Source organism: Zea mays, chromosome 1 (assembly GCF_902167145.1).
Source record: "Zea mays cultivar B73 chromosome 1, Zm-B73-REFERENCE-NAM-5.0, whole genome shotgun sequence".
In the NCBI taxonomy this organism is placed as follows: Eukaryota; Viridiplantae; Streptophyta; class Magnoliopsida; order Poales; family Poaceae; genus Zea; species Zea mays.
The window spans coordinates 2,513,910-2,532,233 of NC_050096.1; the positions used below are offsets into that span (position 1 = coordinate 2,513,910).

Here is an 18,324-nt window from a genome sequence, read left to right on the forward strand (position 1 = left end):
GTCACGACCTTGACCCAAACCTGACCTGATATATCGGGTCGTGCCATGTCTGGGCCGTACTTTTTTTTCGTGGTTCGGGCCAACCATCAAACACGGCCCAAATGTACACGTATCGTTGATTGGATTATTGATCGTCAGGTGTGAGGCTGTCAGCTATAACTGTTGCCGGTTCTGGCAAGCAGGGAATGTATCGTTTTTGGTGCAATTGAAATATATGTTCTTTTTTATGCACTAACATTTTGTTGAATATTTTGTATACCGTTACAACGGACGGGGTATCTACCTAGTGTACACATATAATCGTATCGTTGATTGGATTATTCATCGTCAGGTGTGGGGCTGTCAGGCGGAGATGGGATAGTTAGCGGTAGTAATCAACCACCTTCACATCGGCTAGGCGACAGGTGGTTTTGGGCAAACAAAGCATCATCCGAAGCAAGCAACGTCCATGACAGGTTTTGCTAATGCCACTGCACTAGAGGACAAACAACAAGGACAACAAGGTGACCGTGAGGAGGACCAAGGACGGCGGCAGGCGGGAGTGGACAAGCGGGATCTCGCCTCAGAAATCTCGCAACCCACAGCCTGGCCTGCTGTCATGTGCTGCTGCTGCCTAACGGAGTATAATTGATTACTATTTCGTTTCTGTTTCATGTAATTAATGTATGTAATTAAATTAATTGCTCCCGGCCATAGCAAGCACCAGCAAGAAGAGAGAGACAGAGAGAGTTGGTGAAGTCGGGGGACATGGTTTCTTTCTCCGCTTCCTAAGATTCCTCTTTCTTCCCCAACCCCACCCTACGCCTTTTGCCACGCCGCACGGCCGCTCCCTCCCTTCATGCGCCGCCGTATCTCAGGTCAGCATCGCCAACCGCAGCTCCACCTCCCGATCCCAGCCCCAATCTAGGAGGAGGAGGAGGAGGAGAAGGCCACTTTCAGGATTCTGACGAAGCCCTCCCTCCCTCGGCCGCATCGCATGCTACCACGACTGACCACCACCAGCAGCAGCAGCAGCAGCAGCAGGAGGAGGAGGGCAGGATGTTCAAGCTTCACCGCCACCGCTCCTCCGACCGCGTCGGCGAGCGCTTCGACTTCAGATTCTCCAACTTCCGCGCCGTCCAGGTTGCTCTCTCTCTCTCTCTCTCATCCTCCCTCGGGGGCTGTCCTACTCCTCCACTCTCTCAGTACCAAAATCATTTCTTTCCCCCTTCCTTCCTTACTCACGTGTGGCGCCTACATCAGCAAAGGGGTCTCACTCCCCTGGCGATTCAGTGGCTACCTTTTGCCATTCAGTCAGTCAACTCCCTCAGGGGCTTCGTTGAACTTCGTTTCACGAGCTGCCTGCTATTCATGTGTACGTAGGTGTACCCCGAACGAAATAAAGTGGTCCTTCCTCTTCATTCTAACAACGGCCTAGCCTAATAAGGGGGCACATACTGCACTGCCCACTTGTATCGTTATATTGCGTGTGCCTTCTCATTCATTTTCATTTATCATATGAATTCCCTGCAGTTTATCTTACTCACATGACATGTATGTATCTCCTTGTTTCTGTGCCTCATCGATTCGCTCCATTCTTTTCCATAGGTCCCTGCAGTGTCAGACAGGCTCTTCCTTTCCATAGTTTCAGTCGACAGCGGAAGGACAATTGCAAAGTCCAGCAAAGTAGCTTCTCGGAGTGGGATATGCCAGTGGCCTGACACAATCTTGGAACCCATATGGTTCTCCAAGGACGAAGTCTCCAAAGAATTCGAAGATTGCCAGTACAAGATTATTGTTTCCTTGGTCTGTACTGGAATGCATACCTCACCTGTTCTTCTTGGATGTTCGCTTCCTGCTTCAATCTTGATACCATTGTTGGGTCTGTCACTAACAACTGCCCTCGTGTAATGTTCTGTTCCAGGGATCGACAAAATCTGGCATTCTTGGGGAGATTTTTCTAAATCTGTCTAATTTTCTGAATATAGTCGATCCAACCGCAATCTCTTTGCCACTGAAGAGATGCAACGCCGGAACAGTTTTACAGGTGTGTTTCGGTTATTTATCACACGTCTTCGTTTTCATGGGCCATTTGGGCATAGCTTACATGATTTGGTAGCGAATGAAAAAAAATGCTGGTATTGCATTCCCATCATAGGTGCCAACTGTTACATAAGTACCTATTTCAAGCTTGTGCTTTTGAGAGCATACCTGATGGTGTCCTTACTACTGCTTATGTTGATGGTCATATTTTTCCCCTCACGTGCAGCTTAAGGTCCAATGTCTTGGCACAAAGTCTAAGCTGAGGTAACTAGACTGAACCCTCAGTATTTCATTCTTGCCAGGTTCTGTTCAGTCTTCTCTTCCCTCAAATCCTGAATTTTGACAATTCTCCCATTTCTATGTAGTGGTGTCAGATCACTGAGGGACATGGCTCCCCGTCTCGATGACCGTAGTCCAACGCCAACCAATGATGAGATGGACAATAAGTCAGATTGCTCTGATGGTATGTTCAACAGGAGTGTTCGTTCTTCATCCGAAAATCATCTGGTTGGAACTTATCAAGATGAATCTGGAAACAGGGTAAGCTACTGCTTAAAACAATTTGCTCTGTCCCAAACATTGAGTTGTCTTTGGACTGTTTCTGATGCCTTGAGAGATCTATCCCATTTTCACTGAAATTGTTGATTACATGAATAATAACATGGAACTTAGTTGTCAATGTTATATGTTCAACCTTGTAGGTAAAACACCTTATTTTCATGTTTCAATCTCAGACCCTGGAAGGGAATGAAAAAAGAATCTGCCTGTGGATCTTTTTCTGCAAAGCTGATGAAACCCTGTGCCTTTAGTCATCAAGCAAAAGTCTTGATTTTTTTTCAGTTATTTTGGGGTCTGCTATCTTGCACAAAAGCTATGATAAGTTCTAATTCCTACTCAATGATCTATTTATAAATCTAAAATCACATAAAATTCACTAGTGGTCAGCAGGCCACAAAAACCATAACAGTAAACCACATGAGTACAATTATGTGTGGATGATCTCATCCTTTACAAATGTCCCTCTGTGGGCACATGACCTGCATGTATGCATAAATTCACAAGATACTCAAATGTAGAAGCTTGTGAACCTACTGTTACTACCACCACGAAGAAAACCTTTTTAGGCAGTAAAGATTTTTTGCATGGGGATTCTTGCAAGCTCCTCGCATTTGGGTATAGTTTTCTATATGGACTGCAATTTCACCAGCAGCAAGTGACATATTTTTTTGGTTACATGTCATGCTCTATCAGAGTATTATGTGCTATGCTGATTATCTATCCCAGCTTTTTCTTTTTTGCAGGAAACAAGTTTCTCTGCACCAGGGTCCCATCGGAGTTCTAATTCTGGAGATAGTACTGCGGATAGAACAAACTTCTCTCCTAGAGACAACTCTAGTGGAGGACTTTATGTGGGAAGGCAGGATTCTGCTAGTTCCTATGCTAGTTATGTTAGTGCTGGTCGTGGCGATGATGGGCTTAGATCCAATAATTCATCTTTTAGTTCTCGGGCTTCAGGCCCAAATTTGCTGCAAGGGAATACTCCAAAAATATTTTCAAATGGCCTTTCTCAATTATCTATGGGGGCATCTGACTCATCTAAAGATCTTCTTGAAGCTGCTGAAGAAACAATTGAGGAGCTCCGTGATGAGGCAAAAATGTGGGAACGCCACTCTCGTAAGTTGAAGGCTGATCTAGAGATGCTAAAAAAGGAGTGTTCTGAAAAATCAAAGCAACATGCTGAGCTAGCAGGCGAGCTATCTGCTGCACAAGCTGAACGGGATTCCTATAGGCATGAAATAGAAGAATTGAAGTCATCCTTACAAGATGTAAACACACGGCAAACAATTACAGGAACACCTAAACGTTCAGACTGGATAGACCTGCAGAAGGAACTTGAAGGTGAGGTGAAGTTTCTTAGAGAATCGAATGCGGACTTAACCATACAACTAAACAGGACTCAAGAGTCAAATATAGAGCTTCTTTCTATTCTTCAGGAACTGGAGGAAACCATTGAAGAACAGAGAGTTGAAATATCTAAGATTTCGAAGGTCAAGCAGACTGCTGATCCTGAGAATGGGCTTTTAGTAAAAGAAGACAAAGAATGGGCTAAGAAACTGTCAATGAAAGACGATGAAATCACAGTTCTGAGGGAGAAATTGGATCGGGCTCTCAACATTGGAAATGCAGGTGGTGCTGGTTCCAATGCCATTTATCTTGAATTGGAGAAAGAAAATGAAATTTTAAGGGCTAAAATACAAGAGCTTGAGAAGGACTGCTCTGAACTAACAGATGAAAATTTGGAGCTTATATATAAGCTGAAAGAAAATGGGCTCACAAAAGGTCAGGTTCCACGTATTTCAAACAACAATGAGCTGCAATTTGAAAAGCTTACATCCCGGATTCGTCAACTGGAGGAGGAACTTAGGAATAAGGAAATGTTAAGAGACGACAGTTTTTCTGAGTCATCAACGTCTAATGCAGATGAGTTACAGAGAAAATGTGCTGACCTTGAGCTGAAGCTGCTAAATTTTAGGTCTCAAACCTGTGAGCTGGAAGAAAAGTTCCAAAAAAGCCAAGAGGAACTGGAACAAAGAAATCTCGAGTTATCCGAACTGAGAAGAAAGCTAAACGGTTTACATTCTACTGAACTGGAAGTTTTTGAATCTGGTGCGACATGGAAGTACCAATCTAGAACAGCAGATCTAGAGGATACTGAACCTGAGACAGATACGCTAAAGGCTAGATTTGAACTGCAACTACAGGAAAATGATGACCTTCGAAGTTCCAAGGTTGAGATGGAAAATTTTATTTCTGAGATTCAGGCAGAGAAGAGTCAGCTTGAGGAACGCCTGTCCGTGTCGCTTAAAGAAAGCAGCATCACATCTAAATGCTTGGATGAAGTGCGGAAAGATATCCTTGTGCTTTCCAGCAGTATAGATTCCCATGTTTCAGCTAATAAGGTTCTTGAGAGGAACATAATTGAGCTAGAGAGCTGCAAAGCTGAACTAGAGTTGCATGTATCAGAGCTGGAACAGGAAAACATAGAGTTGTCAGAACGGATATCTGGACTGGAAGCACAATTGACTTATCTGACAAATGAAAAGGAGTCAAGCGAGCTACAGATTCATGACTCCAGATCGCTCATCATTAATCTCAAAGATAAAGTAGAGCGGCAGCAATCCGAGATGGAAACTCAAAGGCTCGAGTTTAAGCAGAAACAACAAGAATCTCAAAGAAGATTGTCAGAAACACAGGATGATTCTGAAGTTCTGAGAAGATCTAATTCTAAACTACAATCTACTGTTGAGAGCCTTATTGAAGAGTGCAGTTCTCTTCAGAATCTAACTGCTGATCTGAAAAGGCAGAAGTTGGAAATGCATGGTCATCTTACGCAAAAAGAGCAGGAACTGGATGAGTCGAAAAAAAGGAACTTTGAGTTTAGCAAAACAGTGGAATTCCTTGAGGCAAAGCTTTCGTCACTACATAAGGACGTTTCTTCTAAAGAGCAATCTTTATTGTCAGAATTGGAGAGTATATTCCAGGAGCACATGGAACAAGAAGAAAGAATTAATCGCGCGCATTTCATGCTCAATAAGATCGAGAAGGAAAAGACTCTTGAAGTAGAGAACCTCAAGAGGGAGGTCGTCAGCCTCACTGCACAGGTCTCCTCCACACATGAGGAGCGAGAAAGTGCCACTCTGGATGCTATTAGAGAGGTATCTGTCCTACGAGCAGACAAGGCTAAACTTGAGGCTAATCTTCAAGATGTCAGTACACAATTGAGACATTACGAGTCTCAATTGGAAGACCTCCGAAAGGAGTCTAAAAATAAGATTAAAGGGTTGGTTGATTCCCTTAATGCCTCCAAACAAAGCGAGGAAATGTTGACATCAGATGCTGAACATATGAAAAAGTTGATGGAAGCTGCTAGATCCAATGAAGACACGTTAAGGAAGACTTCTAATGAACTAGAATTGAAGCTTAAATCCAGTGATTATGAGAAACAACAAATGCTGGAAGAAATATCTGGCCTGAAACTGCAGGTCCAGAAAATAATGAATCTTCAAGATGAGGTTTTCAAACTTCAGAGTTCTCTTGATGAGGCCAAGTTCGGAAAAGGGAAACTGGAGGAGATTCTACGCTCGGTGACCGAGGAATGTGAAGAACTAAAAGCACAGAAGGCTATGCTAACAGATAAAGTTTCTGATATGCAGGAGACTTTGAGAAATGGTGAAGAAGAAAAACGAAACAGAATAGCTATGCAGGCAAAGCTCGTGAGGCTGGAGAGTGATCTGTCAGCATCAGAAGCATCACATGTACATGAAGCAGAATTAAAGAACGAACTCAGCAGGATCAAGAGATCAAACAGTGAGTACCAGAGGAAGATACAATCTCTTGAGCAGGAAAATGAGGATCTCACTAGAAGAGTTCAAACTATGGAAAAGGGATTTGAGCAAATGTCCCACGTTAAAGAGAACCTTGGAAAGCAGGTTAGCTATTTGAAGTCAAGTACTTGCTGTGGTTATCAAACAACCCCTCCTTGTTGATGTTTCTATCTGCTTGTGCCTTGTATTTTCTTGTCTTGTAGGAGCTTGGAGGAGATAACCAGGCAGCCATTCAGTCAAAAATTGAGTTATTGGAAACGAAGCTCGCAGAGGCATTGGAGGAAAACAAGATGTACAGAGCTCAACAGAAGAGGTACTCCTGCCATGACAAACCTAAATGTATCCTGTGATATGATGAGTGTACATAGAATGGTAGGAATAGCTAGTCTGTTTTGTTTTTATTATGATTAGTGAGTTTGACATTAGCTATTTAGTTTAGAGGACAAGAATTTCAAGCAAAACATTGTTCAGTACATGTTGAGAAAGTATGCGTTTTCTATACGGAATTTACATCTAATCTTTAATTGAAAAAGCTGAAGTTCGGCAATCCTGCAAGGAAATCACACTCTGGGATATGCTAGTGGTCTTATAGAGTAAATATATTTAATCTCATTAGTCAGTAGGTAGTGTGCCCGTTAAGGGACATCTTTTTTCTTTTGGCAATCATATACTAGTGCTTTTATTTGCAGTCTGATGTATGGTTGTGTAATATGTTGTGCGTTGGAACCTGTTCAGGTGGGCAGGAGAAACTTGATTGAATTTAGTTTCAGGTGTGAAAAGTTGGGCAATTATCGAAGTCAGTTAGTTACCAATATTGTTTTAGGGTATATATAACACTGCTGAGCTTGTAGAACAGAGTCCACAAGAGTTAGTCCTATGTGATTGTTGGTTTTCCATGATAATATATAAAAAAATCTTTTTATTTATGTACAGTCCGATGCCTGAGGGGCAACCTTCTGCGGGAGCGGGAGACGGCAAGGAGGGCAATACCGATAGGATTTTGCAATTGGAAGGAGAGCTAAGAGATATGAAGGAACGGTTACTGAACATGAGCTTGCAGTATGCAGAGGTGGAGGCTCAGAGGGAGCGGTTAGTGATGGAGCTCAAAGCCATGAAGAAAGGCAGGTGGTTTTAGCAATGATGGAGAACTGTTGCCTGACATAAAACAGACACAGGCTGACTGACAGCACAGGTAACTGTGTGTTGTCTTCATCACTAGCATTTCTTGTGAAGCTGGTCTCAAACTCTCTATCTTTCTTTATTAAAAGAAGTTTCTATCAGGCTCAGGCACCTCATTTTGCCCAACCAAATGTTTAAAAAAACTTAATTTCTGGTTGTACAGATGGGCATGTCATGTGAGAGCAAGCAAAGCAAATGCAAGTGATGCAGAGCCTGGACCTGCTAACTGGTGCTGGAAGATGTGTATCCCAAGACGACACTGAAGGTCCCTGTGACCACCCAGCGCCCCTACATGACATGATGATCCAATTGTTATTGGTATTTATTTTTAATGGCGTGCCTTTTCATCTTGTATATAATATACGCCGGTTTGTGAGGAGCTTGACTGGTCAGTTGTTGATATGATTACTGAGATCGATGACTCCGATCTCTCTATTTTACACCCTTAATTGTCGATAAATGTAGTTACTCTATTCTTTCTTTCTTTCTTTTTTGAGACAGCAGTGGAGTGGCTGGGTTAGTGGGTAGCAGTCATTATGTTGCACTCATACAATATTGTTTTAGTTTGGGTGTAGAATAATGTGACGAAGGGAGACCCATTTGTTCATGTAAGTTTGTTTGTTTGTTTGTTTGTTTGTTTTTACAGCGTAGATCACGGATAATAATGAAGTTTCCGTTGTGCGGTTGTGGTACGTGCATCGCATTATTGATGAAACTTTTAACCTCAGGAGGGCAAAGTGTTGCCAGCTGAATTAGGGACCACACGATTGCATTGGTTTAGAAGTGTTGTAACTAAAGATATACTACTAATTAGCTAGTGTTTGTACTACATCTCCTCTCACCCTGGTACCAGTGCACTTGCGCAGTCAGCCAGTTACCAGTGCACCATTTTCTCTCATCCCTAGCACATCAACTTTTCACTCTACTCTGGTCCTACTGCTCCGATTGCACATTGCACCTTTTGCCCCTTCACTTAAATTTGTGCTCGGGAAAAGATGCGAGAGTTTAAAGGAGAGAAATGAGATGAGATGGTGTGTGCAATGACCTCCAACAGGGTAGGAGTATTTATAGATGGGTCGGGGATGAAAGTTATGATTTTTGCATTTTTTTTCTCATTTTTTGGACTTCAAACAATCACAAAATGCTAGTTGCAACAACTAGTACGTGTGGCGCTTACATCAACTAGACGGACCAATCACACGCCGTTACGCCGCTCTCGCCCCACCCGATCGCCCGCGCTAATGCAACGCCCGCCTCTCGCCGCGGGCGGCGTCCAACACGGGCGAGAGCGTGGCACTATCACCTGCTCTCGCCGGGCGCTAAAGCTGTCGCCCGGCTGCCCTATCTCGTCTCGCTCCCGATCCACTCTCTATAGGGGTTGTTATGTCCGGCCTCCAATATGAGAGGCGCAGCCCCTATCAGTAGATAAGAGATAAGATAATCACCATAAGTGAATAAGAACATATGAGAGTTAGTTAGATGGATAGCTCCCTTATCTTATCAGAAGGTTGTTAGATCTTGATAGATTAGATGGATAGCTCCCTTATCTTATCAGAAGGTTGTTAAGATGTACTAGACAACCTTGGCTATATAATGCCAGGAAAGAAAGGAATAAAGTAAGCAATTTAATTTGCAACAAATCTTGTTGTCAACTTCCCCCGGTAAGCTGGAACTCACCTGCGCCTCCTGTTCTCCCCTGCAACCTGCGATCACAGTGCCCAAGCGCCAACCACAACTTGCAACCAATCGCTTGTCAACCCCTCATCCATATTCCTTGTGCCATCTTCCTAAGAGGGCAAGGAACCCTAACAATCTAGTATTGCAATGTTAGCTCCTCCTTCCACCACCATCCAGCCGCTGACCTCCTTCACTACACTACCCATCACTGCAACCGCCACTCACCATGGCCCCGCACTCGCCACACCCTCCACCACGCCGTCTTTCACGATGGAATCCATGGTCTCGGCAATCCACGACCTCGCCCTCTCAGTGGCGACCATTCAGTCCATCCTAGCGAACGCCCTCCTACCTCTGTCGCCCATAGCCACACCACCACTGCAACATCTGCCTCCACCCGTCTTTTCCCTCCCTTCGCCAGTTGCGGCGCCGACGATATTATCTCCTTCGGTGCCAACTCAGACCGATGCACCGACAACGGTTGGCATGTCATTTCACCTTCTGTCCATGCCGCACTCCCCCCTCGCTGATCCCCTCATACATGCTCCTCTAAGGGTTCTCCTTGTGGGGACAAAAATTGGAAAGGTTAGTCTTATAGGTGGGGTTCCCTATTAGCTTATGGGTTTGAACCCAATATTCAAAATAGATTTTCTAATTTCAAGAAATAGGAAACATTAATACTGTCGGCGTTTCGAGACCGGGGGGTCCCTGAGCCGACGAGTGAGTGTGCCGCGTGCCCCAGCCCAGATGGGTCGAGCGCGTGGGCGAGCGCGAAGGGGGGAGAGCGAGGTGGCCGGAGACAGGCGTGAAGAGAGGTGGAAATCCCGCGGCCTTCGTGTTCGTCCCGCGCCCAGGTCGGGTGCGCTTGCAGTAGGGGGGTTACAAGCGTCCAGGCGGGTGAGGGAAGCGAGCGGCCCCAAGAGAGCGCCTGTCCCGTCCTCGTCCCGCGCGGCCAACCTTCTCTAAGAAGGCCCTGGTCCTTCCTTTTATAACCGTAAGGAGAGGATCCAGGTGTACAATGGGGGGTGTAGCAGAGTGCTACGTGTCTAGCAAACCTACTCCCCGTTGAGGAGGCCACAAAGGCCGGGTCTCTTTCAACCCTTCCCTCTCTCAAACGATCCACGGATCGAGTGAGCTTTCTCTTCTCAATCACTTGGAACACAAAGTTCCCACAAAGACCACCACAAGTTTGGTGTCTCTTGCCTCAATTACAAGTGAGTTTGATCGCAATGAAAGAATCAAGAAGGAAGAAGGCAATCCAAGCGCAAGAGCTCGAAAGAACACAAGCAAATCACTCTCTCTAGTCACTAAGGTGTTGTGTGGAATTTGGAGAGGATTTGATCTCTTTGGTGTGTCTAGAATTGAATGCTAGAGCTCTTGTAGTAGTTGGGAAGTGGAAAACTTGGATGTAATGAATGGTGGGGTGGTTGGGGTATTTATAGCCCCAACCACCAAATGTGGCCGTTGGGAGGCTGTCTGTTCGATGCCGCACCAGACAGTCCGGTGCACACCGGACAGTCCGGTGCCCCCTGCCACGTCATCACTGCCGTTGGATTCTGACCGTTGGAGCTCCTGACTTGTGGGCCCGCCTGGGTGTCCGGTGCACACCGGACAGGTACTGTTTGCTGTCCGGTGTGCCAGTATGGGCGCGCCTGACTTCTGCGCACTCTGCGCGCGCAATTAATGCGCCGCAGGTAGCCGTTGGCGCCGACTAGCCGTTGCTCCGGAGATGCACCGGACAGTCCGGTGCACACCGGACAGTCCGGTGAATTTTAGCGGACTAGCCGTTGGAGTTTCCCGAAGCTGGCGAGTTCCTGAGGCCGTTCCTCCGTGGCGCACCGGACACTGTCCGGTGTACACCGGACAGTCCGGTGAATTATAGCGCGAGTGCCCCTGGAAATTCCCGAAGGTGGCGAGTTTGCGTTGGAGTCCTCTGGTGCACCGGACACTGTCCGGTGTACACCGGACAGTCCGGTGCTCCCAGACCAGAGGGCCTTCGGTTCCCACTTTGCTCCTTTGTTGAATCCAAAACTTGGTCTTTTTATTGGCTGAGTGTGAACCTTTTATACCTGTGTAATCTATACACTTGGGCAAACTAGTTAGTCCAATTGTTCGTGTTGGTCAATTCAACCACCAAAATTAACTAGGGACTAGGTGTAAGCCTAATTCCCTTTCAATCTCCCCCTTTTTGGTGATTGATGCCAACACAAACCAAAGCAAATATAGAAGTGCATAATTGAACTAGTTTGCATAATGTAAGTGTAAAGGTTGCTTAGAATTTGAGCCAATAAAAATACTTACAAGATATGCATGGATTGTTTCTTTCTTATATAACATTTTGGACCATGTTTGCACCACAAGTTTTGTTTTTGCAAACTCTTTTGTAAATTCTTTTCAAAGTTCTTTTGCAAATAGTCAAAGGTAGTGAATAAGAGTTTTGCAAAGCATTTTCAAGATCTGAAATTTTCTCCCCCTGTTTCAAATGCTTTTCCTTTGACTAAACAAAACTCCCCCTAAAAGGGATTCTCCTCTTAGTGTTCAAGAGGGTTTTGATATATCATTTTGAAATACTACTTTCTCCCCCTTTTGAACACAATAGGATACCAATTTGAAAATATTCAACACTTAAGTTTTTGAATTTGGTGGTGGTGCGGTCCTTTTGCTTTGGGCTCTTACTTTCTCCCCCTTTGGCATGAATCGCCAAAAACAGAATCATTAGAGCCCTCGAAGTGCTATCTTCCTCTTTGGTCATAGATAAATGAGTTAAGAATATACCAAAGACGAAGTCCGGTCCTTTTGCTTTGGGCTCTTACTCTCTCCCCCAAAGATAAGGTCCTTTTCTTTGATGCTCAGCTTTTCTCCCCCAAGAATGGAGAGTTGCTTGGAGCGACGGCGAAGGATGAGTTACGTAGTGGAAGCCTTTGTCTTCGCCGAAGACTCCAATTCCCTTTCAATATACCTATGACTTGGTTTGAAATAGACTTGAAAAACACATTAGTCATAGCATATGAAAGAGACATGATCAAAGGTATATAGAAGAGCAATGTGTGCAATTTAACAAAAGAAGTTCCTAGAATCAAGAATATTGAGCTCATGCCTAAGTTTGTTAAAAGATTGTTCATCAAGAGGCTTGGTAAAGATATCGGCTAATTGATCTTTAGTATTAATGTATGAAATCTCGATATCTCCCTTTTGTTGGTGATCCCTCAAAAAGTGATACCGAATGGCTATGTGCTTAGTGCGGCTATGCTCGACGGGATTGTCGGCCATTTTGATTGCACTCTCATTATCACATAGCAAAGGGACTTTGGTTAATTTGTAACCGTAGTCCCGCAGGGTTTGCCTCATCCAAAGTAATTGCGCGCAACAATGGCCTGCGGCAATGTACTCGGCCTCGGCGGTAGAAAGAGCGACCGAATTTTGCTTCTTTGAAGCCCAAGACACCAAGGATCTTCCCAAGAACTGGCAAGTCCCCGATGTGCTCTTCCTATTGATTTTACACCCCGCCCAATCGGCATCCGAATATCCAATTAAATCAAATGTGGATCCCCTAGGATACCAAAGCCCAAACTTAGGAGTATAAGCCAAATATCTCAAGATTCGTTTCACGGCCGTAAGGTGAGCTTCCTTAGGGTCGGCTTGGAATCTTGCACACATGCATACGGAAAGCATAATATCCGGTCGAGATGCACATAAATAGAGTAAAGATCCTATCATCGACCGGTATACCTTTTGATCTACGGACTTACCTCCCGTGTCGAGGTCGAGATGCCCATTAGTTCCCATGGGTGTCTTGATGGGTTTGGCATCCTTCATCCCAAACTTGGTTAGAATGTCTTGAGTGTACTTCGTTTGGCTGATGAAGGTGCCCTCTTAGAGTTGCTTCACTTGAAATCCTAGAAAATACTTCAACTCCCCCATCATTGACATCTCGAATTTCTGTGTCATGATCCTACTAAACTCTTCACATGTAGACTCGTTAGTAGACCCAAATATAATATCATCAACATAAATTTGGCATACAAACAAGTCATTTTCAAGAGTTTTAGTAAAGAGTGTAGGATCGGCTTTACCGACTTTGAAGCCATTAGCAATAAGGAAATCTCTAAGGCATTCATACCATGCTCTAGGGGCTTGCTTGAGCCCATAAAGCGCCTTAGAGAGCTTATAGACATGATTAGGATACTCACTGTCTTCAAAGCCGGGAGGTTTCTCAACATAGACCTCTTCCTTGATTGGTCCATTGAGGAAGGCACTTTTCACGTCCATTTGATAAAGCTTAAAGCCATGGTAAGTAGCATAGGCTAATAATATGCGAATTGACTCAAGTCTAGCTACAGGTGCATAGGTTTCACCGAAATCCAAACCTTCGACTTGGGAGTATCCCTTGGCCACAAGTCGAGCTTTGTTCCTTGTCACCACACCATGCTCATCTTGCTTGTTGCGGAAGACCCATTTGGTTCCTACAACATTTTGGTTAGGACGTGGAACTAAATGCCATACCTCATTTCTAGTGAAGTTGTTGAGCTCCTCTTGCATCGCCACCACCCAATCCGAATCTTGAAGTGCTTCCTCTATCCTGTGTGGCTCAATAGAGGAAACAAACGAGTAATGTTCACAAAAATGTGCAACACGAGATCGAGTAGTTACCCCCTTATGAATGTCGCCGAGGATGGTGTCGACGGGGTGATCTCGTTGGATTGCTTGGTGGACTCTTGGGTGTGGCTGCCTTTGTTCCTCTTCCTCCTTGTCTTCCTCATTTGCATCTCCCCCTTGATCATTGCCATCATCTTGAGGTGGCTCATTTGATTGATCTTCTTCTTTATCAACTTGAGCCTCTTCCTCATTTTGAGTTGGTGGAGATGCTTGCATGGAGGAGGATGGTTGATCTTGTGCATTTGGAGGCTCTTCGGATTCCTTAGGACACACATCCCCAATGGACATGTTCCTCAACGCGATGCATGGAGCCTCTTCATCACCTATCTCATCAAGATCAACTTGCTCTACTTGAGAGCCGTTAGTCTCATCAAACACAACATCACAAGAAACTTCAACTTGTCCAGAGGACTTGTTAAAGACTCTATATGCCCTTGTGTTTGAATCATATCCTAGTAAAAAGCCTTCTACAGTTTTAGGAGCAAACTTAGATTTTCTACCTCTTTTAACAAGAATAAAGCATTTGCTACCAAAAACTCTAAAATATGAAATATTTGGCTTTTTACCGGTTAGGAGTTCGTATGATGTCTTCTTGAGGATTCGGTGTAGATATAACCGGTTGATGGCGTAGCAGGCGGTGTTGACCGCCTCGGCCCAAAACCGATCCGAAGTCTTGTACTCATCAAGCATGGTCCTTGCCATGTCCAATAGAGTTCTATTCTTCCTCTCCACTACACCATTTTGCTGAGGTGTGTAGGGAGAAGAGAACTCATGCTTGATGCCCTCCTCCTCAAGGAAGCCTTCAATTTGAGAGTTCTTGAACTCCGTTCCGTTGTCGCTTCTTATTTTCTTGATCCTTAAGCCGAACTCATTTTGAGCCTGTCTCAAGAATCCCTTTAAGGTCTCTTGGGTTTGAGATTTTTCCTGTAAAAAGAATACCCAAGTGAAGCAAGAATAATCATCCACAATAACTAGACAGTACTTACTCCCGCCGATGCTTATGTAAGCGATCGGGCCGAATAGGTCCATGTGTAGGAGCTCCAGTGGCCTGTCGGTCGTCATTATGTTCTTATGCGGATGATGAGAGCCAACTTGCTTCCCTGCTTGGCATGCGCTACAAATCCTGTCTTTCTCAAAATGAACATTTGTCAATCCTAAAATGTGTTCTCCCTTTTTAAGCTTGTGAAGATTCTTCATCCCAACATGGGCTAGTCGGCGGTGCCAGAGCCAACCCATGTTAGTCTTAGCAATTAAGCAGGTGTCGAGTTCAGCTCTATCAAAATCTACCAAGTATAGCTGACCTTCTAACACTCCCTTAAATGCTATTGAATCATCACTTCTTCTAAAGACAGTGACACCTACATCAGTGAATAGACAGTTGTAGCCCATTTGACATAATTGAGAAACAGAAAGCAAGTTGTAATCTAAAGAATCAACAAGAAAAACATTGGAAATGGAATGGTCAGGAGATATAGCAATTTTACCCAAACCTTTGACCAAACCTTGATTTCCATCCCCGAATGTGATCGCTCTTTGGGGATCTTGGTTTTTCTCATATGAGGAGAACATCTTTTTCTCCCCAGTCATGTGGTTCGTGCACCCGCTATCGAGTATCCAACTTGAGCCCCCGGATGCATAAACCTACAAAACAAGTTTAGTTCTTGACTTTAGGTACCCAAATGGTTTTGGGTCCTTTGGCATTAGACACAAGAACTTTGGGTACCCAAACACAAGTCTTTGACCCCTTGTGCTTGCCCCCAACATATTTGGCAACTATCTTGCCGGATTTGTTAGTTAAAACATAAGATGCATCAAAAGTTTTAAATGAAATGTTATGATCATTTGATGCATTAGGAGTTTTCTTTCTAGGCAACTTAGCATGGGTTGGTTGCCTAGAGCTAGATGTCTCACCCTTATACATGAAAGCATGATTAGGTCCAGAGTGAGACTTCCTAGAATGAATTCTCCTAATTTTGCTCTCGGGATAACCGGCAGGGTATAAAATGTAACCCTCGTTATCCTGAGGCATGGGAGCCTTGCCCTTAACAAAGTTGGACAATCTCTTAGGAGGGGCACTAATTTTGACATTGTCTCCCCTTTGGAAACCAATGCCATCCTTGATGCCCGGACGTCTCCCAGTATAAAGCATGCTACGAGCAAATTTAAATTTCTCATTTTCTAAGTTGTGCTCGGCAATTTTAGCATCTAGTTTTGCTATATGATCATTTTGTTGTTTAATTAAAGCCATATGATCAAGAATAGCATTAACATCAACATCTCTACATCTAGTACAAATAGATACATGCTCAACAATAGATGTAGAGGGTTTGCAAGAATTAAGTTCAACAATCTTAGCATGAAGGATATCATTTTTATCTCTAAGATTGGAAATTGTAACTTGGCAAACATCAAAATTTTTAGCCTTAGCAATTAATTTTTCATTTTCTATTCTAAGGTTAGCAAGAGAAATGTTCAATTCTTCAATCCTAGCAAGCAAATCATCATTATTATCTCTAGGATTGGAAGTTGAAACATTGCAAACATGTGAATCAACCTTAGCATTCAAACTAGCATTTTCATTCCTAAGGTTGTCAATCATCTCACGACAAGTGCTTAGCTCACTAGATAATTTTTCACATTTTTCAATTTCTAGAGCATAAGCCTTTTTAACCTTAACATGCTTCTTATTTTCTTTAATTAGACAATCCTCTTGGGAATCCAAAAGGTCATCCTTTTCATGAATAGCACTAATTAATTCATTTAATTTTTCTTTTTGTTCCATGTTAAGGTTGGCGAAAAGGGTACGCAAATTATCTTCCTCATCACTAGCATTATCATCACTAGAGCTTTCATATTTAGTGGAGGATCTTGATTTTACCTTCTTTTTGTCGTCCTTTGCCATAAGGCACTTGTGGCCGACGTTGGGGAAGAGAAGTCCCTTGGTGACGGCGATGTTGGCGGCGTCCTCGTCGTCGGAGGAGTCGCTTGAGCTTTCATCGGAATCCCATTCCCGACAAACATGGGCATCGCCGCCCTTCCTTTTGTAGTACCTCTTCTTTTCTCTCCTCTTTCCCTTTTTGTCGTTATCCATGTCACTGTCACTTGATAATGGACATTTTGCAATAAAGTGACCGGGCTTACCACACTTGTAGCAAACTTTCTTGGAGCGGGACTTGTAGTCTTTCCCTCTCCTTTGCTTGAGGATTTGGCGGAAGCTCTTGATGACGAGCGCCATTTCCTCATTGTCGAGCTTGGAGGCGTCTATTGGTTGTCGACTTGGTGTAGACTCCTCCTTCTTGTCCTCCGTCGCCTTGAATGCGACGGGTTGAGCTTCGGATGTGGAGGGATCGTCAAGCTCGTTGATCTTTCTCGAGCCTTCGATCATGCACTCAAAACTTACAAAATGCCCGATTACTTCCTCGGGGGTCATTTTAGTATATCTAGGATTACCACGAATTAATTGAACTTGAGTAGGGTTAAGGAAAATAAGAGATCTTAGAATAACCTTAACCACTTCGTGGTCATCCCACTTCACGCTTCCGAGGTTGCGCACTTGGTTCACCAAGGTCTTGAGCCGGTTGTACATGTGTTGTGGCTCCTCTCCTTTGTGAAGCCGGAACCGACCGAGCTCCCCCTCGATCGTTTCCCGCTTGGTGATCTTGGTGAGCTCGTCTCCCTCGTGCGCGGTTTTGAGCACATCCCAAACCTCCTTGGCGCTCTTCAACCCTTGCACTTTGTTATACTCCTCTCTACTTAAGGAGGCGAGGAGTATCGTTGTCGCTTGAGAGTTGAAGTGCTCGATTTGGGCCACCTCATCCTCATCATAATCCTTATCCCCTACCGACGGTACCTGTGCACCAAACTCAACAACATCCCATATACTTTTGTGGAGTGAGGTTAGATGAAAACGCATTAAATCACTCCACCTAGCATAATCTTCACCATCAAAAGTTGGTGGTTTGCCTAATGGGACGGAAAGTAAAGGTGCATGTTTAGAAATGCGAGGGTAGTGTAGGGGGATCTTACTAAACTTCTTACGCTCTTGGCGTTTAGAAGTTACAGAGGGCGCATCGGAGCCGGAGGTCGATGTTGATGAAGTGTCGGTCTCGTAGTAGACCACTTTCCTCATCCTCTTTTGTTTGTCCCCGCTTCGATGCGGCTTGTGGGAAGAAGATTTTTCCTTCTTCTCTTTGTGGTGAGAAGAAGATTTCTTCTCCTTCCCTTTGTTGGAGGAGATCTTCTTCTTCTCCTTTCTCTTGGTGCGGGACTCTTCCGATGAAGTGCTCCCGTGGCTTGTAGTGGGCTTTTCGCTGGTCTCCATCTCCTTCTTGGCGTGATCTCCCGACATCACTTCGAGCGGTTAGGCTCTAATGAAGCACCGGGCTCTGATACCAATTGAAAGTCG

At 44.4% G+C, this 18,324-nt stretch overlaps 1 protein-coding gene across 1 annotated transcript; it reads left to right on the forward strand.

The window, feature by feature from the left end:
- Window positions 1-245: 245 nt before the first annotated feature.
- On the forward strand, window positions 246-8,229 carry LOC103630626 (cingulin). Its single transcript, XM_008651674.4, has 9 exons — window positions 246-1,122; window positions 1,588-1,785; window positions 1,904-2,026; window positions 2,249-2,286; window positions 2,388-2,562; window positions 3,324-6,512; window positions 6,611-6,720; window positions 7,341-7,599; window positions 7,750-8,229. Exons 1-8 carry the CDS (start codon window positions 1,039-1,041, stop codon window positions 7,540-7,542), a joined length of 4,119 nt encoding a protein of 1,372 aa, XP_008649896.1. The 5' UTR covers window positions 246-1,038; the 3' UTR covers window positions 7,543-7,599; window positions 7,750-8,229.
- The last annotated feature ends 10,095 nt before the right edge of the window (window positions 8,230-18,324 follow it).

Bases quoted from the DNA above. Each gene is read 5' to 3' on its own strand.
- LOC103630626 (XM_008651674.4), top strand. From the start codon at position 1,039: ATGTTCAAGCTTCACCGCCACCGCTCCTCCGACCGCGTCGGCGAGCGC. The intron at 2,287-2,387 runs GTAACTAGACTG...ATTTCTATGTAG, and splicing joins GGCACAAAGTCTAAGCTGAG to TGGTGTCAGATCACTGAGGG. The intron at 2,563-3,323 runs GTAAGCTACTGC...TCTTTTTTGCAG, and splicing joins AAGATGAATCTGGAAACAGG to GAAACAAGTTTCTCTGCACC.